Raw genomic sequence first — 27,537 nt, 5'->3', positions numbered from 1 at the left:
AATTGTAAAATACATTTATTCTCAAATTATCTATCATAAAATTGACATGAAAATAATTTTAAATAACTATGATTAAAATATGTATTATTATGAGTTGAATCTTCGAAAAATTAATGACATTACATATATAAATTTGTTTCATGTCTTTCATACATATGATCAGGTACAAAAAAATAAATAATAACAACTGATGAGATCTTGATTTTTTAAACAACTCGTCTGTATCATCTGACCAAGTTTTTTTTGCTTTACAATTAACTTCATTCTTAATTCGAATTTTATTTCATGAATGTCAAGGGAAAGTTGTAAATATAAGTGATGCATAACATCGTCCAGTTAATTTTATATCCTGTTACAACTATTTAACTTGTGATTTATTTATTTATTTATTTTTTGCGAAAGTTATTTTTAATATACAATCAATTAATAATAATACTATATTACATTATATTAACAAAAAATTTCCATTATCAAAATATTATTATAAATTTATTGAAAATATAAAAGAAACAATTTTTTCTTCATAAAGTTTTTTATATATTATAAACATTACAAATGTAAAAAAATATTGACAATAATTTATATTATTATGTTTAATATTTCTACTATATATTTCTACTTAATAATATGCATGTTATAAAAAAAAATAAAATAGATAATTAATTTTTGTTGCAATGAGAATGTGCGAGCTGATACGTGATTGTTAAAGGTGCTATGAGCAAATGAACTGCAGTATGTACAGTCCAGAGTTCGGACTTTCAGTAAACCCCATGATTTCCCACTCTCATTTTATCTCTCTCTCTCTGATTAACGTAATTATTATGATAAAAAAGCTCGTCAGTGGGGGTAAATGCCCGTGTTGTTCGGAACGATATCAATACAAGCGAAAGGGAAAATACCCCCCCAAACATAACATTCGCTACTTTTTTCTTTTTTTTTCCACTTTTTCTCTCCCCCCATTTTTTAAATTTTAAATTATATATATATAAATTTTATTTCTTGTTTTGGCGTTGTCGATTTTATTTTTTTTATTTTTTATTTTTACTCCTTTCCACTGGGTTTACGCTTATTTTGCCCCCCTCGTTCAACAAGTCAGTGGTACCTGCCCCATTTTTTGACACGGACATTCGATCGGGCTACATTTGTCTTCGACACACCGTTCACTGCACCGTTACACGCTAGTGCAAACCGGCAAAATGCAATTATTTACAAAACATTAATTTTTTTTTTTTTTATATTGAAAAAAAAAATTGATTGGAAATAGGGTTTAGAAAAAATTAAATAACTGAAATTTTTTTACTTTTATTTTAGTGATTTATTATTCAGCTGAGTTTTGTGATTTACAAATTTATTTATATAGATTTTTTTTTAACGTGAAATATTTTTGTGATTGTGTTGTTTTTTATTTTTTTATATTTATAATTTTTTTTTGTGATTTTTGATATGCGAAATTTGGATTAGAAAAATATAATCAAGGTAAAATATATTTTTAATTAAATTTGATATTGTAAAGATTTTTTAATAAATTGATTTATTTATATTTATTAATGATACATTGATAATTATTTTCGAATTATAAATAATTGTTTGGTAAATTTTAAATAGTATATAAATTATGAAAAATAAATACTGTCATGGTATTATGGCTGAGTAGTTAAAAGTGCGACAAAATGAAATTGTGGAATATTAAACAAGTCAACGAGATCAACTGACCGTTGCTCGTATATCCGACAGTCCACTTTCACAGACTTAACATTATACCAGAGCAACCAGATATTTTATTTTTTTTTATATAAAAAGTGAAAAAAAAAATACTATAAATTCGCATATAATTTCAACGTTTCATCGATAAATAATAAAATATTAATTTATTCAAGATAGAAAGGTTCAAAAAAAAAACAAAAATTAAACTTGATTTTGACGGTGAGAATCACTCTCTACTAAAGATGATGCATAATTAATTTTTTAAACTTATAAATTTTTCTAAATTATGCAAATTACTGATTGTTATGTGACATTTTTAAAACAGGTTTTAATTTATGACAAGGAAAAGAAGGAATTAAAAAACCATCAAATTTAATTGCAATAAAACTTAATATTATTTTTTTAATTTTGAATAAGTCTTAATTATTAATATTTATTTGTAAAAATAAAATTGATAAATAAATTATTGAATGAAAAAATAATAAATATAAACTACGTTTAGAATTATTATTTACCTAACGGTATTTAGTGTATAGTAAAATAAATATTTTCGATCGTGCCTCGTGTTGAAATTACTTTCGCATTGAACACCTTCACTTTTGAATCATCAGGTCCATCCAAGATCGATATGCTTGTGTACCATTGTTATAATCAAGTTCAAGGTTTAACTCAAGGATCTTATTGAAACAATAAATAGTAAATATAAATTTAGAATTTTTTATTTCTTTTAGAAATATTATTTTGATGGTATTTTTATTTGAATAATTTAATTGTTTAATTTTTTGTTTGATTATTTGTTTATTTATTTATTTATATTTTTTTAAATTAATTATTTACTTTATTTATTTATTTGTTTATTTATTGATTTATTGGTTTGTTCAATTTTTTATTTGGCTACACAACTGTTTATTTAATAAATTATTCATTTTTTTATTTTTCTATTTATCTAACATCAAAAATAGCAAAACAATTGACCTAGTTTTAGATCATACGAAAGTGACATTTGTTCGATATTTATTTTATCGAAGTGTAACGTCAATTCATGCGTGTCCGCATCAATTCACTGCAGAAATTGGAAAGCAAAAGCTGCGAGGTGAATCCTTCAAACTAAATTTTACTATTCAAATACTTTTTCTTAAATAACATTAACTGTTTTATTTTATTTTTGAAATATCTAAATTTAGACAATTTTAACAACTAGAAAAATTATGTCTAATTACATCATATACTTGAGGTTTTATTTATGGTTTTTTTTCGTTTTATTTTCTGCATATACAGGTCAAAAAATTGTAATTCTATGAACGTTAAAAAATATTTATTTTTTATTTAATTTTATATTATTTATTTTTACTTTTATTTTTTATTTTTATCCTCCTGAATGAAAGTCAGCTATATAAACAAATTCGAAATGATGCTTAATGCTTTCACCTTAAAAAAAATATATAAAAATTTCACATTATCATGAAAATTTAAAAAATAAAAAACAAAAGAAAGTAATTTTTTGATTTTAAAATATTAAAAATAAATATATAAAAATAATCAATTTATTAAAATTATTTTTCAGAATGGCTAGGTGGTTTTGGTGGTTTGCGGCAACATTAGTGGTGACACTTTTATTTGTCGGAGGTGATTGCTTACGTAAGCCAGTCAATGAAAATGTAAGTAAAAATTTACTTTTTATAATAAAAACTTGCAAGTTTATTTATTAAAAAATTATTAATTATTAATTGAATAAACACAAGTTCATGGACAAAATAAATTGTATTAATTGCAAATTAATTTTTATTTAGCACAAAAATAAATGAATAAATTAAAAAATTACACCCGGAAATTTTTTTTCCATTTTATAACAAACTAATGACGGTTAATTGTTGGTTGAAGGAAAAAAAATAAATTATATCATGCTCAGTTGGTAGCAACAATGTAGAAAAATTACAATGTTATTATATATATTTTTTTTTTTTTAAATAAAAATATATTATTAACAGCAATCGATTTCAAATCAATTATTATAACAGATGTCCTTCCTTCTTTCTTATCTATTTTTTGCCATTCTCTTTACCTTCACTTTTTTTAAATTTATAATCTATTTAATTTCCTAAACAATGTTTCGATAATTTTCTATTTCTTTTGCTTCATGTAAATATATTTTTTATATTTTTTCCATTAAACAAAATTTCTGTGTCATCTTGAATGTTTTTGATTTTCTAACATTTCGTGCGTGTCATGTTTCATGATTGACGCTTTAAATATTGATAGTCATGCAGTTTCTCTAATAAAACTATTTGATTTTTTAATTATTCTAAAAATATATTTATTTTTTATTTGTTTTTTTATATTTTAATGATAGTAATACATTTTATAATATGAGATAATGCCATTAATCATTCATCAGTGTTTTTTTTCTATTTTTTTTTTTGTTTATACTTTATACTATCGGCAATTTTAATATTTAAAAATATTATGTGTATAACACCAGGAAATTAAAAATATTATTAATACACGTAAACATATTAAATTCACGATATCAACGGTACAATAATAAACGCATTCATAAAAATTTAGACGAGCGTGAAATAACGCGATGTTATTTTTCTTTAACAATTAAAATAAAGCTGATGAATTTTTTTATAGTTATTTAAATATATATAAGTAAATTTCTTTAAACATATAATTTTAATATCTTGATGTTAATTTTTGAATTTTATAAATTATAATTTATTTAAGTTTTTTAATTAAAAAATTTTACAGGTATTTATAAATTTTTTTAACGTTAATTTTATTATGGACAGGACTTTTTTTTTATTTAAATATTTATATTATGTCGTGAATTTTTGATAGGTCTGATTAAATCATGTGGTGTTATTTTTTTTGAATTTTTTAAAATCGCTTTCATTGACACGCCTAGTCGCGAGTCAAGCCATTCGCCATGTGGTCACGCAGTGGTAAGCAGGGCTTGACCTTTTGGTAACAGTCATAGTGATACATTTATACTAAAACTCGACACACGCGATATATTTACAATCCAACTGATTCAACTGTAAGCTCCATATAACCTGACAATATTTTTTTTTATTCTTTCAAAATCGAACAACAATAAATAGATAAATATCGAAAATAAAAAAAGAAAATTTCATTTGTTCATTTTGAAAAGTTAAAAATGAATTTATACATTTGATTATAATAATTTTTGATAAAATTAGAAATAAGAAAAATTATTAACATGTTAAAAATTTAATTGTCCAAAAGGTTTAATAAATATTTAAATTTTCTCGCTTCATTTGAGAATGAAAAAAAAATATTACAAATCAATCGCTATAGGTGAAAATTAAACAGCCACGAGTTTATTCAACTTAGAAGAAAAAAAAGAATAAAAATTACTTTTAAAATTTATAAAATGAATTAACAGACTCATGGAGAATCAGGTTTTTCTCGTCGATAGGTTACTGTACCATATCTCCGGTCATTCAATTTTCATTTATACTAGTTTATACCCAACATGCGAGAGTTATATCATTTAAATAATTTTTTTTTTTCCATAAAAAATCTCAAAGAAAAATGCGTAAGAAAAAAAAAAAACAAGAACTCATCAGATGATTGCAAAATTGCTTCCTCATTCAGTCGTACATTTTTTTCGTTATGAAATTTATGTAAAGTATATTTACATCGACAATATGATAATTTTATAAAATTTTCGATGGACAATTTTTTTTTTTTTTTAGAATGCTCTGGTAAAAAATTTAATACGATAGTTTTGTTGAATTATTGATGGGCATCAAGGTAATGAGATGATGTGAAAGTTAGGTAACAAAAATATGTCATAAAGCCATCTGCATAAAATGTTTATTCAACAAATGGCAATTAATTGAGCGTGTTAATTATGTACACAACCACTCACTCTAACCCACCTGTTTGTTTTTTTTTTTACATTTTTTTTTTCATATTTATTAATTCAAAATTATACACATTGCAAAATCCAAGTTGGAAGATAAAGTGTACATAAAACTCTTGATGTCCTTAAGAATTTTATTATATTTATAATAATTATAGCAAGGACGAATTTGTAATAAATAAATTATTAAAGAAATATCATATTGAAAAATAGTTTTAGTATCTCAAAGTTTTCACAATAAATTTTATAAAATTCTACAACTTTTTTTTTCATCATCTCTAGTTTTATTCAAGTTTAATATTTATTATATAAATTTTTAATCATTAAATTTTGATTATACTCAGTTAAAATTTTATTTATAAATTAATTTCTTTTTATTTTTGCATATTTAATAGTCAATTTTAATTATTTTATTAATTTTTTTATTATAAAAATATTGCTAGTAATGCAGTGCAATGAATTTTCTCATCAAAAATAAAAAATTATTTGATCTTTAATCTATCAATATGATGAACGATCAACGTCCAAATAATTATATTTATAAATTGCTAATGTTTATTTCATGTCTATAAATGAAAACTGATATTCCAACAACACTTTCTCGTCGTTATGAATTTATAATTATTTCATACACCAAACAAAGTAATCAATCAATTTTTTTTTTCACGGATATTATAATACTAATATGTAAACTAAAAAAAATAAATAAAAACTATATAATATCATCTTTAAAAATTGTTTATTAATAGTTTAAAAAAGCTATTTTACATTCTTATATCAATCACTTGAAAATATTAAAAAAAAATATATTTATAAAAATTTTTATCGACTCATATTTCAGTATAATTTCTAATTACGTAAAATTGAGTATTGTTTTGTTAAACTACATGTATAATACGTGAAAGTTTATAACAAAAAGTAAATATTTATTTTGTAAATATTAACTTGTTATTAATTAATTAATTCCAAGTATCTCAACAACAAAAACGAAATGAAAATTTGACATTGATGATAATTGATAAATTGCAAAACTAAAATTTAATAATAATAATAATATTGTAACTATTATTTATTTGTAAATCATCTTTTTTTTAAAACAAAGAAATACTAAATTTGACTTTCCCACGTGTTTGCAATATACTGATAAATTTATGAATTTATTATTGAAAAAGTCCTTGCACTAAATGAATTTTAAAATTACAAAATTATTTAATCATTTTTAAATTTTTTAAATTTACTTTGCCTATTAAATATTTAACAACAAATATTTACTGTTTATTAATGATCGTTTGAAATTTTTATTCATTTGTGGATTTAAATTTTTCAAGATAATTATGATGTTATTTAACGACTTTATCATTTTACCCGAGAGCTTAATTTTAAGCTAGTATATACCAGTTTCAAGTGTGTACATTTGTATACTGAAAACAAGTGTTTGTTGAAATTGTTATTTTTTTTCTTTTGAATATGTGTTTGTTGATTTTTCGAGGAGTTAGTTGCATCAACTTGCAGCATGTTTTTACAGACTGTACACATGATAATCGATGTGGATCGAACCGGTCTCTTCTCGACACATTGTGGTCTCATTTTTTATTTTTTATTTATTATTTACCTTTACTATTTATTTACTAGGTTGAGTTCCAAGTCCAATCACGTAGTATTGTATAAATATGTAAGAGGCAATACGTGAAGAAAATTAGATAAAAGTTATTTTAAAAATACAAATAGTTCTTGGAAAAGAATGGTTTATAATTTTATGTAATTAGAAATTATTCTGGAATATATCAAAATTAGATCTACATTATTTTTGAACTATTAATAATAATATTTGATAAATATATTCATTTTTCTTTTGAAGTTTTTAATTTTAGAATATTTTATTTTTTAAAATTTGAAATTATATTATTGTTATTTTATGATTTTTTTTTTATTGAAATATATAAAAGAAAGGGGACATTGGTAGATATAATTATTGTGAGGATATATTTAGTAATTATATACATGTGTTTTATGCAATTGAAGAAAAAAATGACGGAAAAGTTTCAATGCATCAATGAATATATCTGGAATCATTCATTAGAAACTAATAATTTTTATAAAATTGAAATTTAATAAAATTGAGAAATAAATAATATACATATTTTATTGTATTACAGAAAAAAAAATTGTTATTTCTAAAAAGTATTTATTTGTCTGTGTTGTTTTTCAAGAAAACTAATGTTGATTTAAATTTATAAAAATGAAAATATATTTATTATTATACGGTATTTTTAAAAATAAAAAAAAATTTTTTTGTTAATTTTAAATTGATTAATATTTTTTAAGCTGTATTTTTGTATTTTTTTTTTCTTAAATTTTATGACTTTTTTTGAAAAAAAATTAAGTATTTTTTAAATTATAATTTAAAATTTTGAGTTGAAAATAATTTAAACTTTTTATTCAAGAAAAATAATAAAGTTAAATAGAAAATAATAAATATGAAAATTAATTTGACCAAAAGAAAACTCGAGAAAAATAAATTATATTTAATTATAAATTTCTACTCGACATAAGGTAGAAAATTTAAAAGAATTTTTCCATTTATTTACCCTATTTTTAATGCTTATTGATTGTGATATATATTGTTGATAATTATTGAATAAAAAAATGATAAATAATATGTCAACTATTGTGAAATTATTTGGATGATAATTAAGATACACCTGAGTGAGAAAAAAATGATAAAAAAAATTAAAATGTCCTTGATCATTGATACAGTTTTAAACTAGAAAGCAAATGTTCGATATATATTTATGCAAATATATGAAATAAATTTCTGAATTGAATGCGAAGGTAAAAAACTGTTGATGACATTCAATGGTCCAAAGATTAGTCGGACACGAAAGTAACTGATGGACAGGTTTTTTTTTATATTTATTATGAAACTTATTATTTTTTTACTGTCAAAAAATTATTACAATAATTTTATTTCCATCAGATTATTAAATTCTCAAGTAAATAAATTTTTACAATATAATTTTGTCTTGTTAATAAAAAAACAATTGGATATTATTTTTAACTTTTTAACTGTCGAAAAAAATTATTATTGTAATTTTTTTTTATCAGATTAAATATTCAGATATTATTACAATAAAAAAACTTTACAAAAATTTTTTTTACTTGTTTATGAAAAGAATGGATTTTTTTTTTTATATTCTTAATAATTATTGTTTGTGAAAGGTTTATTCAGACCACACCTTCAATTGACTTATTAAATTTAATTTTTAATTTTTTAAATTTTATTATTTAACTCACTTTAACAGTCGGTATAAATATTTTGTCATAAAATTATTTACATTTACAGTAAAAAAAATAAAAAAACAACATAAAATTTTTGATTTATTTATTTATTCAATTCGCGTTATTCACTGAGAGAAATTTTAACTAAAAATTAAAACTCATGTTGAATAGAAATTACTATACTGCTTTGTAATTTTTGTTTTATTTCTGGGATTGACCGCGAGAGATGATATTCTACAATAAAATTATGTAAAATGTCACACAATGTCAAAAAATTGTTATGTTACTTCAAGTCTCTGTACATCGTTATCTATTGCAGATAGACATGGGGTTGAGTGGAGTTAATTATTGAGAATTTAATTCTAAACAATTTATAAAGAATTACTTTTTTTGATTAATGTCTTAGATAATGAGTTATGAGTTAATTAAAATAAAGCACATACATGTTTTGATGAAACGATAAAAATATCATAAGTTCAAATAAAATACTGAACAATTTAATAAATATTCTATACATATAATAAAATTTATCATGTACACATATATAAAGTTAGCATAGACTTAAATATTTTTACTATATCGCTTTGTAAAATTTTTGTGAGGCGAAATAATACAAAGATGGCCGACTGATTGAACAAATGATTGAATTGTCATGTAATTTCAAACATTTCTACAGCCTTATCTGTTGAAGCTAGGTATGGGGTTAAGCGAGGTTTATTGTTGGTAATTTATTTCTGAACAATTTATCAAGAATGAATTTTTCTATTTATCAATTAGTTTTCGAGTTTTAAGCGTGTAAACAGAAAAGAAAAAATGTTGCCGGGATGATTGCCGTTCTCCGTGAATCTAGCACAAACTGCCGAACTTAACAAAAATGTCCAACTTTTAAATAAAATTTATAATAAAATATAGTAAATTCTAAAACCGGTAGTGGGTAAATTCTCAGTCTGCTAGAATTTACTTGTGAGTATCGTGAATTTAGTCATTTTTTTTAAAGAGAAATTACAATAAAATTATGTAATTTTTATGGCTTAGTGTTGTATATAGTCAATGGCCAAATTTTTACAACTTTATTGTAAAAATTATTTATCAATATACGAATAATTCTTACAAATAATCGGAGGAACGCAGTTTTTACTATTCGCTTTGTAATTTTTTCTTATACGTTTGTAATTTTTAGTTAAAATTTCTCTCAGTGTTGAATTTAGAAACAAAAACATGTACTAGTTTTTTTTTTTTTTTTTAAAATTTTATAACTTTGTATTTGTAACTTTGTACTTGTGACAAATCCATGCAGAATTTTTTTTATTTTTTATTTTTTTTTTTTGAAAGTTATATGTACAACAATACGAGAATTTAGATGAAAAATAAATTTTTTTTTTATAAACGATTATTATAATTTAAAATTCATGGAAAAATATTATTACTTTCTCTAAAATAAATTAAATTTTTCAACGAAAAAACTGCATTAAAAATAAATAAATAAATTGATATAATAAAAAATAATGATGATAAATAAATTGAAGAAAAAATATTGATGATTTTAACACCTCAGATGTATATCTGCTTCGTGAGAAATTGAACTGTTCATGATAATTTCTAAGCTAAGAATAATTAAAAAATTTGTAATTAAATATTCTATTGCATGTTTGTAATAAATTATTACAAATAATTAACATCTTCATATTCAATCGATCAATTTGTAAATTGTGCGTTCAATATTTTTGCAAAATAATATTAAATCATTATTGAGATGTTATAAAATAACTTGTTAAACACGTGAGAATAAATTCATGCAATTTTATAAATGCAAAAAAAAATGCAGCTAAATCTATAATGCAATTTTTTAAATATTAAATTATAATATTGTTTTATAACAATGTCCAAATGCGGAACTGAACATAATGCCTCATAATATGTCACATAATAAATGATGGGAATTTTCGTTCCAAATATGCAAAGACCGTTGATTTTTTAGTATAAATAAATGAAAAAATTGGACCAGTTTTGTTGGACAACGATGCATCAGAACTTTTACTTTTCAAACTGATTGTCGTCCCTGTTTCATGACAGAAATTTAAGTCATTCACCATTACATCATCTCATGTAAGAGTTAAGTCTGAAAAAAAAAATAAATGTAATTTTAATCGTTAATGATAAAATATAAAAATAATACGAAAATTAGTATTAAAAAAATTATAATTTAATAAGAATTTAAAATTATCGGATTATTGAAAAATAAATAACACATGATTTTTATTCATTTTTTAAATAATACAGTTCAAAAATAATATTGTCATATAATTTACTAAACTGTTTTGTATTTTATTTGCTTTCTAATATCGCAAAAATTTCATAAATTATTTTTAAAATTGATAAATTCAAATAATTTTTAGTTCAATTTTTATTTATAAAAGTTTATATTTATTTATTAGTTAATTAATATAAAAATATTTTTAAGCAAAAAAAAAGCTATTAATTTAAAATTAATAATACGTACTTAATTAAAAAAATGAATTTATAAAATTACATTTATCGATTGCGAAAAAAGGATTTATTGTAAAAAAAAAATATTTGATTAATTTAAAAAAAAAAAAAAATAACTATGTGATTTTATTTTTCACCTGACAGTATATATAATTATGAGATTTATTTATAATGTTGCCACTGTGTTAATGGCAACCCAGTGTGTCCATAAGAATTTATTAAAATTAAATGCACGTAGCTCGTCGATCAATTGTCAATTATGTAAAATAAGTAAGTAAAAAAACTAAAAAAAATAATTGGCTATGCTTCAATATATAAATTTACATTTGAATACTGTGAAAAAAAAAAATTATTTCATAAACAATTTAAATGATTGTAGGTTGTTTTTTTTTCTTTCAATCAATTTTATTTAAAAAAAACTAAATAAATTGATTGAGATCTTGCGATGAATACAAGTGATAGGTGTGAATGTAATATGGCATAAATAAAAATGTCATAATCAAGATGATTTAATTTACTTAATAAAACATGCTTACCTTGTAGAATAAAATTAAAATTCAGACTAATAGTTTCAGCACATTGAGCGCTTGTAAATTAAACTCGACAACCAAACTTCTCCGCCCTTCAAATTATCAAAAACACTACTGGCTTTTTATTCTCCTTCAAAATAAACCAGGCAATAAATAAAAATAAAAAATATTATATGAAAATAAAATAATTCTTCAATCTCATTTAAATTATTTATTTTATTATTATTTTTCATTTGTCGCTACCATTATATTATAAATTTTCGTTACTTTCACGCATCTTTCGAATCAACAAGGTTACTAGTCCACGGACACACCCAGATTTTTATTTCTATATTTTTATTATGCATGCAAGTTTGAAAGTAAATAAATAAAAAAAATGAAAAATATATATATAGATTATTTGTGTTATCCTGTAAGACTAATTGACGTGATATTTTTTGCAGGTTGAAGGTCATGATACGACAATCCAAAGTCGAGGTGGTTCACGATTTAATATGAAGGTTGAAAAAAAAATTGTTACGACCCCCGTGCCTTTCACCACTTTAACGAGGTCAACTCGTCGGGGTACAACTCGTCGTGAAATCCCACGGGCATCATCTGATAAAAATCACTCAACCACCCTGAAAAATCACGCTGACCATGATAAAAATATCGGATCAATAAAAATCGATAAATTAACTGGTACCTCAAGTAGAAGGACAGAATCATTGAGAAAGAATGGACAATTGAGACGTGAATCATTGGTAAATGATTTGACAAAAGCAGCTACAGAAGATAGAAGATATCTTCCTGAAGTCGATGATAAACGTCCGATTAAATTTCAGGATGAAACGAATCTTGAGACACCAGTTGAACTTTCACCGAATGATCGAGTCAATCAAAGAGGACGTTTGACATCTAGGGGTTTTAATTCAAAAAATATTGAAAGACGTTCTGACAGTGTAGAATTTAAGAGAGCGGAAAATTCTCAAACAATTGTACCAGCTGATGATTTAAAACAGCGTAGTAAATTTATGTCTAGAAAAAGCTCATTTGTCGAATCACAAATACCCAGGGAGGCTATCAATCGAGCCACAGAAAATCCTAGAAATTCAAAAAAACGTTTTACAGAACGTGGCACTGAAAAACAAGATTCGTTGGATTTAAAATTAGAAAGTTCTAGTAAAAAAGCTGATTTTACACAAAAAAAATCAGCAGAAAGATTACGTGGTTCTTTGAGAGAAAAAATTTCGACAACTTTATCACCAAGGGTCAATAGAAGAGGTTCAACTGAATCAAAGAATATCAGTAGTCAGTCGAGAGAAACGAGAACCGAGTCAAGATACAATAATGACAGAAAAAAACCAGAACAAAGTACACAAAATATACAGCCATCAAGAAAATCAGAAACACCTAGAAAAATGGAAAAATTAAAAAAACAAGAAATAACACAAAAATCAAGTGAAAATAATAAAATTAAATCTGATGTAAAATTTGTAACTGATGAATTATCAACAGTTGCTGTTGAGAGGGTCATGACAACTACTGAAGCTCAAATTTTCACGACAGTTTTGCCAACAGTTCGTACAAAAACATCATTAAAAGATGAATTACCTGGTAGAAATTTAAAGCTTCGAAGTCGCAAAGTAGCAGCTGATGTTCATTCAACAACCCCAGTTGCTCAAAGAGCACAATTAACCCAGACGAGAAAAAATTATGAATTAACAATGTCACGTCGTTTACCCTCCACTAACAGCCCATCAAGATCATCAACAACATCATCAACAACAATAAACACAGTAACTCCATCAACTACAACAGAGCCGCAGTCAACAAGTGGTGCTAGAAATATCAAACACTCCAACAAAACTTCAGTGACACTGAAGGCTGATCGAGAGCTTGATGAAACTGAAAATTATCCACCAGAATTTAAAGAAAAATTAGCACAATTGGCAAGTTAGATTTTACTTATTTAAAAACTGTATATTAATATTTAAATAAAAATTTTAAGAATAAAATATCTAGCTAATTAATTCAATAGTAAATTGATACTAAACATAATGCAACTATATAGCCTGAGGTAATTGATTGCACCAGTATAAATTTATCCAACAAAAAAAAATTGCATAAATTTTTTTTTGTTCTTTTATTTAAAACAAATATTTATTATTACAGAAATCCTCAGACACAAAGAACCTATCATCAAAAACTTCTGTACAAGTTAACGAAGTGAGTACTAAAAATTTATAATTTATATTTTTTTAAATATATTACATAATACTAATTATTAAATCGCATGCAACGGCCACGATCTCTGCATTATAACAAGGTCGAAATGTATTTATAAATAATTTTCAAGTTTCTTCATAAATAATTTTAATATATTTTTTTTTCATACTAAATGTTTAATGCTCTAAAAAACTAAAAAAAAAAAAAAATATATTTATAAATTTACTAGAGAAAATTTGATAATGTATTAATTTTTTTTTTTTTCTAATCGAAATTTGTTGTGGATTATTGTTTAATAATGATTGTGTACAGGATAATAACATGCTGATGTTAATTCGTCATTTACGTTCCACTGAAAATCAAAATTCAAAGGATGATAATTTATCAGATGAATCTCTTTCAATTAAAAATCGTACAAAGTCATTTGTGGAATCAAATAACCAGGATATTTCCTATGTAAGAATTATAAATTTCGGTTTTATTTTATTGTGGGAATTTATTTATTTTTAAACGCCAAATTGATGACCAACTGAGACTGGACAATTGGCGTTATGCTTGGTACCTGGAGGGTGTTACAACTCATCAACGTTAAAATTTTTAAAAATATAATTGAAGACAGTTTTTTATATTTGACTTGAAAAATTTTACGTTAATGAGTTGTGGCAATGAATTTTTTTGTAATTTTTATCCGTCAATTTATTTATTTTTATTTATGGTGGATGATTACAATTGGAGGTTTTGACAATGCTTATTCAAAAGGAAAAAAAATGAATAAATATTTATGGAAATTAATATTGAAATTTTAAATTTTTTAAATTTTTAAATTTTTATATGCTCTATTTATTTTTTTTTGTCTATTATTCTGAACGTGTACTTGAAGAGAATATCAAGCGAGTAAATAGTAATTGATTCTAGAGATATCCCAAACTCCACCCATGTTTGTTATGTATAGCTGTTGATATTATTACAATTTGTTTTTTAAAATTTTTATTTTCATCTGCTCGGAGAAAGTATACAATATCATGCAGAGCTGAAAGTGGACAACGAGGTGAACGCGATTCGGCTAGAATGAGACAGAAAACACTTGGCTTGTGTAATCGGTCATTAGTCTTTTTAATTGGTTAAAAGTTTTTTCAATTTAAAATGTTTTTTTTTTTTGTTGGAAAGTTATTTTTATAACACGGTTATTTAAAAAGCTAGATAAAGAAGAATAATTATGTATTTAAGGTTGATTTTTTATTAATTTTATTATGACAAAATTAAACACCATAAGCATTACTTAATTTGCCAAGTGTGTCACATGAATTTCTATACAATTTGTGTCTTTTGTATTTCGCGGCATGTATCTTCTTTATAAATTTCTTGCTTAATAATATTTAAAAATTTATTTGTCGTAAAATAATATCAGCAAAATATTTATTGCAAATGATAAATTATTGATGAGAATAATTTTATAAATAAAAATTATTTTATAATTTTATTTGTGACAGCATGCTGCTTCAATTTACTATAATCAAGAAAAAAATAATTAAAAATCTATCACAATTATTATGACATTTGTGAATTTCTAAAAAATAAAAAAACAATGCATGGGTTACAGAAAAGGTATTTTTTTCTAATGAGCTTGATGATATGAACTTTTTTCCAACGAAATATTGTTTTGCTGTGGAAAATTTTCGCATGTAAATAATTTATTTAAAAGATCAAAAGATGAATTTAAGAAATTTCAGGGTCTCAGACAACGGCTACTTGATGTCAGCAGTTCTTCAAGGTCACAAGTAAATCTGACAAATGCTAGAAAAGTCATTGAACCTCAAGAAAAGAGAGAAGAGCCAACGAAAATTAATTCATCAGGAGCAACACGACAAACAGGTAGATCATCAGAGCTTGCAATAAAAGCTCTACAATCTAAATCATCTGAAGCATTTGGTTTAAATGAACCCAAGACAATTAAAGGACCCACCAGATTTGGTACATCAAGACCATCTTCAACGACAAACAGAGCATCAGTGACTGTAACTTTCCCAACGATTGATAAAAAAATAACTAGACCTTCAAAAATAATTAGCAGAAAAACAGATAGATTAGTTGAGCCACATAAAATAAATAGTATGATAAAATATAAAACTGAAAATAGTGAAATTGTCAAGACAACTGTTCCATATCAGCCACTAACACCAACAAAAGAAACAATGACACGATCTGTTCAACCCATTGAAAAAGAATCATCGACAACAACAACAACAACAACAAAGCGTTCTGTTTCAACTGTTAGACCAGTTCGTCCATGGAATGTTGAGTATATAGATAGAAATTGGCAAGAACCAACAACAAGATCAAGTGTACCAGTTAAAAAATTAGATTTTATGACAACAAAAAGACCAAAAGCTTGGAATTTACGTGATACAACTGAACAATCAAGTATTAAATCGACCACAACACAATCATCCTTCACATCAATAAATAAAAATCCAAGATGGAAAGCAAGTACTTTTAATTATGAACAGACAACAGTTACATCACCTCGCAATTTAGCATTGCATGTTCAGCGTCGTGAATTTCGACCAAGGACTTCAACATACAGGCGTCATTCAGGACTTCCAGTAGTTGAAAATTTAATTGGAATAAAAGATAGTTCAAGTGTTTCTATTACTCCAAAAATACCAAACTATAATTCATCAGATAAAACAGAAAATATGACACATCGATCAACGAGACAAGAGCCTGCTATTGAAGTTTCAAATTCAACAATCAGCAATAGCACTAGCAATGATACATCAGGAATATCACTGACTAGTAGAGGCAGTAGTGGCAATTCAGATTCAAATATATTTAATCCCTCCAAGTCAACATATCTTATAAGTTCAAATGCAAGTTTGCTGGAACAATTGAGAAGTACTGTTGCACCATTGTTAAGTGCACTTGGAAATAGAACTCCAATTTTCAGTGGATCTTATAGTAATGTTCATAATTCAGTAAGTAAAATATCTATAAATAAAATTAAAATAACTAATCATAAAATTGCTTAATTTGTTTGTTTGTTTTTTTTAAATAATTGTTTTTTTTTGTGATAAAGAATTCACAGTCACGATCAACACCAAGTGGTGCTCCACCAAGGTTTAGCGCAAGATATCGAGGCGCTGAATTATTTGTAAGAAAACCAAATAGTCTTGATTCTTCAGGACCATCTTCAACAAATCCTTTTGAATCAACAGAGGTATGAATATTAAAATTGTAAAAAAATTTACATTTTTTTTTTATATTTGCAAAGAGATAAACATACACATGATAACTTGATTAATTATTTTTTAACACTCACAATTTATCCCATAGTATGCATCATCACATAACACAAACTTGTATATTACTTTCAACATAATCTAGATTATATATTATTTAAATTTTAAATCAAAACAAATCACTTTTTATAATTTATATTTTTTATTATTTGTAGATATTTTAAATAATTCTTTTTGCGTACTTAAATTTTTTTTTTTTTATACTTTTTTATTCATCCAGTTTTTTCAGAAAGTATATAGATAACGAGAACCAGTTATTTTTGTTTGAGACTCTTATAAATGTTATAAAAAAAAAATAAATAATAAAGTAACCTCGTGTGGTTCATATATTAGCCGACTTGAAGTATAAGTCTTGCAAGGACTTTATTGCGCTTATACTCTCAGCAGGATTAAGAGTGAAAGTGTATCGTTTCGCTCTCTTTATATATGCACACAATATAAATACGTGAACAACTAAACTTGAGATTGAAAAAAAAAAAAAAGTTGTAAATGAAAGAAAAAAAAATAAATAAGACAAAACTATAACATAAAATTCCTTATGGTAGTAGAACCGTGGGAGCGGTCGGGAGGTGTAGGTGGATGAAATATGGTCAATAAAAATATGGAATGTAATATTGTAGTGGGTTGAATATTCATGTTCTCTGACTGTTAACAATCTCACTGATGGTCAAGTTTGAATTATAATGTTTGAGCAGGTGCGAAATGTATATTTTTTTTTTTTTTAAACTACAACAAACATGAACCTTTTTAAAAATAAACATTTAACACTGAGTAAAAATTGATGGGCTATATATTTAAAAATATTCATAACAATGTGAATAACACAATAAACACGTATATATACATTAAAAATATTTAACACTCATTATAGATTATTTATCACAGCATGTTATATTATTAGCACTTGGGCGGCCTATATTTTTGTTCCCAGGATACCCTCAGATCTCCAGATATTGCAATATCAAGTCCCGGTGAGCCGAAAGTGATAACATTTTACCAAGCCCTGGAATCTGCTAGTATAACTAATGAAATTGACCAAACAACGGACAATGTTAAAAAATTCCAAGACATTGTTCAGGTAGAACCAATTGAAAACACCGTTATCCAATCTAATGTTACAAATAATGCTAATAATGACACTACCAGAATACTAGAAAAAAATTTAGATCAAGTAATGAAAATGGCTACTAGTTTAAATGGGGTAGAGGAGTCCCAAGACCCTGTTAACGAGTCCACCACTATGCCTACTATTGACGACATGCCTGTCACCCAAACAAATGTCATTGAGACCCCAATTGAAAGCACTGTTATGCCTCAAAGTGTCCTGAATCGCGAACCCAGCACCACTTTTGTTTTTAACCCTACAGAAGATATGGAAACAACGGCTAGTAATGCTGAATCAACGACAACTTTGGCTTCTAATGATGTCAGCAATGGAATGATGAATGATTTACTAGAAATGATTGATGAATTACCAGAAATGATTGATGAATTACCAGAAATGATTGATGAATTACCGGACATGATGTTGACTACGATGGAAACTTTAACTACCACTGAAAATCAGGCTTCTTTCAATTTATCAGAATCACTACAAAACTCCACTGAGAACACTGATACTGCTTCTGTTTTTACGACAATTATTCCTGAAATTTTAATGACTGAGTCTACAACAATAAGTTCTCAATCAAATGATGAAATTATAAAAAATTTTTCAACCACTGCTGTACCTTCAACTTCAACAATTGAAATAACACACTCAGAATTAATAATACCAACGTTAAAAAGTCTTGCTCAATTTACAGAAGCACCCTCAACAACTCAGGTAATTTATGAAGCAATGGAAAATATCACAACTGCACCGTCGTTCAGTACAGTGACTGCTGATCCAGATTTTTCAACAACCACTATAATACCGGAAATTTCAAGCACGTTTGAATATTCAAATTCAAATGAATCATTAGTAGATTCAACGACTGATCTCCCAGGCTCATTTGACAATGAATTACTTACTATGATAAATCGTCTAATGACACTTCTCATTCGCGATAACACAACTTATTTACAAAACATTCAACAACAATCTAAAATTGAGCTGGAAAATGCTGGTCGATTGTTGGGTGGCTTTTTGGATAACACCAGTAGAAATATAACATTAGATATAGATAATTCAAAACTTAGTGATATTCTTGATTCAATAAGAAATAAAAATACTTCTGACATGGATTTGTCATCTCAGTCAATGCAATCGTTGATGACTGAATCAGCAACGATGGCTCTAGAGATGCAAACAATGTTTCCAAGTGATACCCTAATTTTTGAAACAACTACGCCTAATACTAATTCTACCATTAACAAAACCAGCATAATTGATCCAGTGCTTTTAACAACATCAGTGCCAGAAATATTAAAAAAATCCAGCCCAGAGAATGAAGAACCCAGTGTAATTACGATTCCAGAATTAACAACTAATCCCCAAACAATGACTTTAAATTCAACAACCCCTGATACTATTTTATTAACAGTTGACCTTGATATGCTTGCTGGTTTACAGAATAGCACACCAGTAATCACTGAAACGACAGCAGGTATCGACGTTCAATCTACCACAACAATTTCCCCGACTGAAAATACCCCAATGCTCACAACAACCCAACAAATGTCCTCCACAAGTCCACAAATGTCCTCCACAAGTCCAGATACTCCAAGACCCGAAATCACAAGTGAAAATCCAATGAACGAGACAACAGTTTCTTCTGTGAAGTCATCAAATACCAGTTCAACAACAAATGCACCAACAACTCAGTATACAGGACGTTTTGGTGGCTCCAGAATAACTCCAGCACCAAGATTCAGTTCAAGTTCATCAACCCGTCAACCCCTTAGAGATTATCATGTTTATGGAATTTATCCAAATAAAACTATTGTTCGAAAACGGCCAGAAGATAATTTAATTGACGCAAGGAATGTTGATAGTCCTTATGTAATTTTTGGCATTTATCCAGATGGAAAATTGGTCCGAAAATATCCAAATGGAACGGTAATACCGGATCCGCCAATTGTACCGGTGGAAATTGTATTTACGCTTAGCACATCTACCACAAGCACTACCACTAACAGGCCCTTATTTAATGAGCAGTTAATTAATCAATCTAACAAAATTTTGAATAATCAAAATGACACGTTATTAAATAATCAAACGGCGGTTGATGTACTTAAAAATCCCAGAGGCCAAACAGACGATAATCCCAGCCAGCTAAATATTGGACTGTCTAGTAACGCTCTCCGGCCTAACGGCAACGGGCCCAATCAAACCAATGGTCCCGTTTTATTATCCACTGCCGATAATACCAGTAACCAGTCTATCATCACAAAAATGGTACCCACTTAACTTAATAATATTTGTTTTACCTATATATAATTGTAATAATTCATTAATAATATTAAATTAAATTTTTAAAAATTCCTTAATGCATGTTAATAATCTTTACAGCACAAATAATATTTTAAATGATAATCTTGATTTAATTATATATTTTAAAGAGGACGTGTTAACAAGTACTTTTTTTTTTTTTGTCAAATTAAAAAAGTTGAATATATAATTTTAATTTTTCATTCAACTATCAAGTTACCGATATAATCGTGTATGATTGGCTTGGTTCTTTCAGGTTTATATAAAAAAAAAATTATATATATCGAAATATGATATTTGCTCAGGAAACCTTGTATATATTTATTTATGAATCTTGATTATAAATTTGTTAATATATTAAAGTGCACCCGTACCAAGCACAATTAAAAAAAAACCATAATAATATATATATATATTTTGCACTTTCTGCATGGTAATTTTATTGGTATGTTTATATCTTGAAAGCATTAAGTTGTAGTCATTTTTTTCCAGTATTTTTTGTTGAAGAAAAAAAACAAAATTGATGCAAGAATTTTTCCATATGCATGCTGTATGTTTAATTGATTTTAATGGAAATTATTATATTTTTTTTTTATTTATTAGACTGAAGTTGTGTCGGATATGGAAATGAAATCATCAATGTTGAGTACAACAGAAAAAATGGAAAATATATTGACAACGCCTGGGCCACCGACAGCAGCAACACCCTCAAGCGTCACATCACAGGGTGGTCGTATTATTCAGGACGGAGAAAGGGACAAGGCCAGCAGGACTAAAGAGGCCGGAGGTCAACGCAGCACCGTGTACATTGGACAGGTACTTGTAGGAGTGAGCGGAAGAGAGCAAATAACATGAAGATGATAAAAAAAAAAAAAAAACATTAAAAACATTAAAATAAAAATTAAATGCAAATTAACAGTCTTAAAAATGACCACTGTGGTGGCATATTGTATGTGTTTCAGGAGAAGTTCATTGACTACTGGACAGACGATCCACCCGGTAATAATTCGCGAGTCATTAGTGTGAAAATAAATTCTGTAACAGTGAGTTTAGCAATTACGAATTATTAAATTAAATTTGAATTATAATATATATGTTTAATAAAATTTATTTCATAAAGAAAGCAATAAATGGCTTGCCTCCATCATCAAATCAAGAAATTATTGAAAATATTCAAAATACAACATCATCAAGTAAACCATGGAATGATCCACTTGATCAAATTTTTGGAATTCCAAAAAATTCATCATCAAATGTCAGTGTAAGTTAAAATTACTTGTGAAATTTTATAAAAATATATACAAAAAACTTGTTGGGTAATACAAAAATAATTAACAATAGTTAAAAAATAAAATTAAATAAAATCTTTTTGCATATATATATTGTTGTGAGTTAAACAAGTATGTCTTTGTGACCTTTACTGACTCTTCGTCAGATAGAAAAACCAGGCAAAGAGTTGGATGATTTCAATGTAGATATTATCAACGTCGGTCACATAATTATGTTACAGGACGAGCCGGTTCCATCGAGATCTTCGATCACTGAGAGTTCCATAAATTCATTCTCGGGGGTCCTCACCCCCATGTTGAACGACGCGCAGTTAGTCAGAGACACTTTGATCACGACCACCACTGGTGAACCAAGTGTCTCTACCACAGACACTACGACATCACCAACAACAACAACAACAACAACGACGACCACTACTACCAGTACCACACCACCACCAACAACAACTACCACCATGAGCCCACGACCAACGACATCAACAACAACAACAACAACAACAACAGCAACGAGTTTTGTTCCAAGTACTTTTTCGTCGACAATGAGCACTACATCTACTACCCCCTCAACCAAGCCATCCACCACAACAAATATTCCCATGCAAACACCATTTGGCACGACATTTGATGATTTGGCTTTTTTAAATTCATTGGTAATAAATATAATTCAATAGAATTTATTAAATTTTATAATGAAAAAATAATTATGTTGATGGAAATTTTTTAAATTTAATATATCAACAATTTTTAAGTCAATGGTGTTTATTATTATAATATTTTAATTTATTTATTAACATTATTAATTAATTAAATGTACGTGTTTTTTTTTAGCTACAACCAAATGAATATTTAGCATCAGCCAGCTCGACATCGAAATCTTTGACTGAAGTTGAACAGCTGTTAGCTAACAAGGTAATGACTAATAAAAAAAAAGAATTAATTCATTCGAAATAAATTGCATAACAATAATCTATATCCGCTTGTTGACTTTTGGCCAAAAGCTATTAACAATAATATTGAAACACGCATATAGCAAAAAATAAAAAAACTATATAAATCTATTTTATAAATGGAGAAAAAAAAATATAATAATTTGCAAGTTGCTTGAGTCATTCAAATCCAGCTGGTATATATCTGCTTGTGAGATTGTTGCTGATAACAAAATCTTGCCAGATCATGATTTTTTTTTTGTTTTTTTAATTTTATTTTACAAACACAGTATCTCTATGATAACCATAAGCATTTATTATCTTACACGACTAGTCACGGTGAACGTACGAATACGGCCTTGTCAGCGTCCTTCGATGACGACATTGATATCAACACAATCACCCACTATCTTTTTTCATATTTTATCGAGAATTAAATTTTTTTTTTTATCCCTCATAATATTAACCAATCCATATTTCTAACTACTCTAATTTTTTTATTCTTTTTAAATTTTATAAAATTATTTAAAATTAAATTTTCAAAAAAAAATTAAATTTATTTTTTTAATTTTTATAATGTTCACCTATTTATTATTTCAAAAAAAAATTTTTTTTTAACTTTCAAATACCTAATTTATAAATTCATTCGAAAAATTTAAAAATTAAATTTCTAAAAAAAAAATTAATCTTGTTTTTTTTTCTTTTATAAAAAAAAATATTTACAATAAAAAATATTTCATATAATTAATAAATCTATTTTGCAAAATAAAAAAAAAACAACAATTAAAATAAAATTAAAAAATAAAAAAATAATTTGCTGATAAAAATAATTTTTTAAAATCAATAAATAAGATGACTCGTTGATAATAATTGATGATACGTCTCTCAAGAATGCATCAACAAAAATAGACAAATAAAATAAATAAGAATTAAATAAAAAAAAAAAAAAGAAAAGAATATATCAATAATAAAAAAAATGTAAAAATTGTGTGTATACGTTGTTTGTCGCACGATAAAACTAACGGCAGATAAACATCAAACAACAAGATCAATTATCCATCGGCAATTGCATCCCTCTAGTCAATAGATGCGTTTGTTTTCTCAGTGATTTAGTAATACACTTAATCATTTGCCTCGAGTCAAGCAAAGCAGTTCTCATGTATATATAATACGTATTTATAAATATATAAATGTATATGTAACATTGTTCATGTATATAAAAATCAGTAAATTTTGCAACACAATACATATTGAACATTAAAAATACATATATATATATATTCACAAATAAAACATGATTGTAGAAATTGTACAGTCTTCGAGGTCACCTGCCAACTGATTCGACCTCCTGTACCTTCTGAATCGTGCCTTCGGGGCATCTTGTTTTTTCTCTTATTATAATTTTTTTCTATTTGTTTTTTATTATGATTTTTTTTTTTTCCAATCTCCTGTATTTTGTGTCGATAGATCTATCAAAAATATATATAGTCGCGTGCGTATGGTCAAAGTTGGATAGTAATCATTTTTTATAATTTTTTTTTCAATTATTGCAATAATATGAGTCATCTTGTCTTCAAGTCTGACCAACGATAATTAACTTTTAACGCGCCATTGGCATTGGACGTGATAACTAGAATGACGTCAAGAAATTGCACGTTATTTTTAAAATAATTATCATTATTTATTTGTATTTTTTAAGCAAGTGCCTTGAGCGATAATGATGATTTGCAAAATCCGTGGGTAATAACAAAAAAGCCATTGTCAAATAACCGTAATGATTATTCAACGAAAAAAAAAAAATTAAATACTATGTAACTTAATTTTTTTTTTCATTGGTATTATCAGGTTTTTTGTTATTATTATTTGAAAAATTATGTTGTGGGTTTTTTTTTTTTATTTGAAGAGTTATTGAACCTTTTAGAGTTCTATGATTCTTAAAGTGGTCAACTATATTAAATATATAATTTTACCTAAATGACGTATACTTTTTATATTTTTTTCAAGAACATGAATCTTCAAAGTTCAAGATTAAATTTACAACTTATATATCTTGGGTTTTTATCCGCCCCTTATCCATATTTTCAATATGTAATTTAATGATTAAACCAGGTAGCGTTTATAGTCGACAAACTGACTTGAAGGTTGGTATATAAGTCGTAACAATTTTGTATTTTATGTCTCCAACAACTATGTATTTCATATACATATTATTCATGATTTACATATTGTAATAAAAAATATATTTAAGAATAATATAGAAAAGCTAATAATTTATATTTAGACAAAAAATAAATATTAAACAAGTGTGAGATTAAGTGGATAATAAAACAAGCTATTTGTTGCACACTCAATGAATTATTACCAAGTAGAGCAAATCGGATTTGTCAATGGTGCTTTGTTGTTATTTTTTTTTTATTATTAATTTTTAAAATTTATGTAATGATAAAAATTATTTTTAATTATTTAGATATTATCATTGGCTCTTGCAAAACCAGGACCATCACGTTCTGCAAAAGCAATTCAGCCATCAAATTCCGAGCCAAATTCATTGGATCTATTGTCAAGTATTGATGAATCATCACAGCCAATTATCATTGATTTATTACAAACAACATCGAGAAATTTTCCACCAGCAAGTACAACTACTAGTAAATCTGTTACATGGAAACCTGTGGCTACTGTTGCTTCAACTAAAAAAATAACTGAAGCAGCATTGACAACAAGGCCAACAATGACTACAACAACTCCAAAGGTTTGGACAGGTTTTCCTACTCATCCACCAACAACAAAACCTACAACAACATCAACAACAACACAAAAAGTTTGGACCGGTTTTCCAACTCATCCACCAAAATCTGCGTCAACTACAACATCAACAACTATTACAACAACAATGCCAACAACAACAAAGCTTTCATCAACAAAAAAACCAATAATAAAATCAGTTCAAAAACAAAAACCAACTGAAGCTCCGTTTAGATTTGGTGCTGGTTTATTAAAAGCATTATTTGGAAGAAATATTTTTGCTCCTCAAACAACACAAAGACCTGCTTTAACAAGACAACCAGTAAAAACTACACAAAAGCCAATTTTATCAACAACAACAACAGCTTCACCTGAAGAAGATGCTAAATTTTTAGTTGAATTATTAAATGAAGCAGATAAAAAAGGTTTAATTTTATTAATTTTTTAATGATCGTGATTAAGACTTGAACTGATTGTTCCAATGAATCCCAAATATTATTTTTATTACAGGTAAAGATGGTAAAAAAAGCCAATCACCATTAACATCTAGTGATGAGAGTTTTCTTCGTTCAATTTTGAATGGTCAAGCTAAAGTTAAAACACCTTCTTCCTCATCAAGCACATCTGGTAATGCTGCATTAATTGCTGAGCTTTTAAAATCTCAAGGTATTGAACCATCAACACCAGCCAATCAACTTCGTGAACAACTTCAATCAATTGTAAATATTAAATTAATTATACAACACAGTAACATACTAGGTAAATGATATTTTAAAAATAAAAAAAAATTAATTTACAGAGTCAAACAGGTAGTACATCAAGACCAAGGCCAATACCAACAAAACCAAAACAAATAACAGTAAAAAATCGAATACCAAGCTCAACTTATCCATCTCCTTTATTTAGTAATTTTAATTTTGGCTTTAATGGACAACGTCAAATAAATTCTGAAGACAATAATGGTGGTAGTGGTGGTGGTGGTGTTAGAAATCAAATGTTGAATGCTGCTCTTGGAGCAACTCGTGTGTTTAGTCAATTTCTTGGTGCTGCAATAACGGTAAAAAAAATATATACATTACTAAAATATTTGTATTGAATATTAATTGTTGGTATTATAATTTTTATTTTAATTTTTGTCTCACAGGGAGCAGCTAAACAATTTCAATCATTTGTTAAAAATAGTACGAGAGTTGTTGTTGATGGAGCAACTGTCTGATCAGCTTGTTTAAAAATTTTACTGACATAATTTATATATTTCTCTATTCCATCGATACATTTGATCTTGCGCACGTTCCAGTGATCCTGATGTCATCCTGATCTTATCTGATTTGCAACATGGTTTGTATTATTCTCATAGCAAAAAAAAAAAAAAATAATTACTCGTCATTTCAGTTTCTTGTAACGACACTGTATTTCTAAGTACTCGTTGTATCCCGGAAAAATCATAAACAAGTCGTCTAGTGAACATGTACCTCATTTGCATCATACAAAAGTTTTTTTTTTTTTTTTCTATCGATGTATTTTTTTTTCTATCGAAAAATTTCATTTTCATTTGCTTTTTGATTTCTTGGAAATTTTATATTTTAATTGTTGTTTGTTTTTTTTTGGTGATGTTTTTTATATAGTTTTGAATTATTTTAATGTAGAATGATAATTTTAAATTCTGTTGAAAATTTAGATAAATTAATATTCGTCTTTTATTTATTATAAAAAAAAAAAAATTTATATTTTATAGTGACTAGGTATTTTTTAAAAATAATTTCAAT

The 27,537-nt window shown here is 26.1% G+C and overlaps 1 protein-coding gene across 7 annotated transcripts; it reads left to right on the top strand.

The window, feature by feature from the left end:
* The first annotated feature begins 1,424 nt into the window (after positions 1-1,424).
* LOC122858784 (mucin-3A-like) lies at positions 1,425-27,308 on the top strand. 7 transcript variants are annotated; one of them, XM_044161923.1, is made up of 18 exons: positions 1,425-1,476; positions 3,269-3,362; positions 12,336-12,635; positions 12,717-13,823; positions 14,047-14,100; positions 14,413-14,556; positions 15,831-17,075; positions 17,177-17,317; positions 18,331-20,778; positions 21,415-21,627; positions 21,774-21,854; positions 21,932-22,072; positions 22,322-22,750; positions 22,929-23,009; positions 25,494-26,196; positions 26,282-26,490; positions 26,571-26,828; positions 26,916-27,308. In XM_044161923.1, exons 2-18 carry the CDS (start codon positions 3,270-3,272, stop codon positions 26,985-26,987), a joined length of 7,719 nt encoding a protein of 2,572 aa, XP_044017858.1. In that variant the 5' UTR covers positions 1,425-1,476; position 3,269; the 3' UTR covers positions 26,988-27,308. The 7 variants fall into 7 exon arrangements, with proteins under 7 accessions (XP_044017858.1, XP_044017861.1, XP_044017862.1 ...); XM_044161926.1 differs by having other exon boundaries at positions 12,336-13,823; positions 18,331-19,224; positions 19,954-20,778; XM_044161927.1 differs by having other exon boundaries at positions 12,336-13,823; positions 19,954-20,778.
* Positions 27,309-27,537: the final 229 nt, after the last annotated feature.

This window comes from Aphidius gifuensis, linkage group LG6, assembly GCF_014905175.1.
Source record: "Aphidius gifuensis isolate YNYX2018 linkage group LG6, ASM1490517v1, whole genome shotgun sequence".
In the NCBI taxonomy this organism is placed as follows: Eukaryota; Metazoa; Arthropoda; class Insecta; order Hymenoptera; family Braconidae; genus Aphidius; species Aphidius gifuensis.
The sequence above is the reverse complement of the archived record's forward strand: the minus strand, read 5'-3'. Positions and strand labels throughout refer to the sequence as shown.

Coding starts and splice junctions, on each gene's coding strand:
- LOC122858784 (XM_044161921.1), top strand. CDS start 3,270: ATGGCTAGGTGGTTTTGGTGGTTTGCGGCAACATTAGTGGTGACACTT. Junction 17,076..17,176: donor ATAGTAATGTTCATAATTCA/GTAAGTAAAATA, acceptor TTTGTGATAAAG/AATTCACAGTCACGATCAAC. Junction 20,779..21,414: donor AGTCTATCATCACAAAAATG/GTACCCACTTAA, acceptor TTTATTTATTAG/ACTGAAGTTGTGTCGGATAT.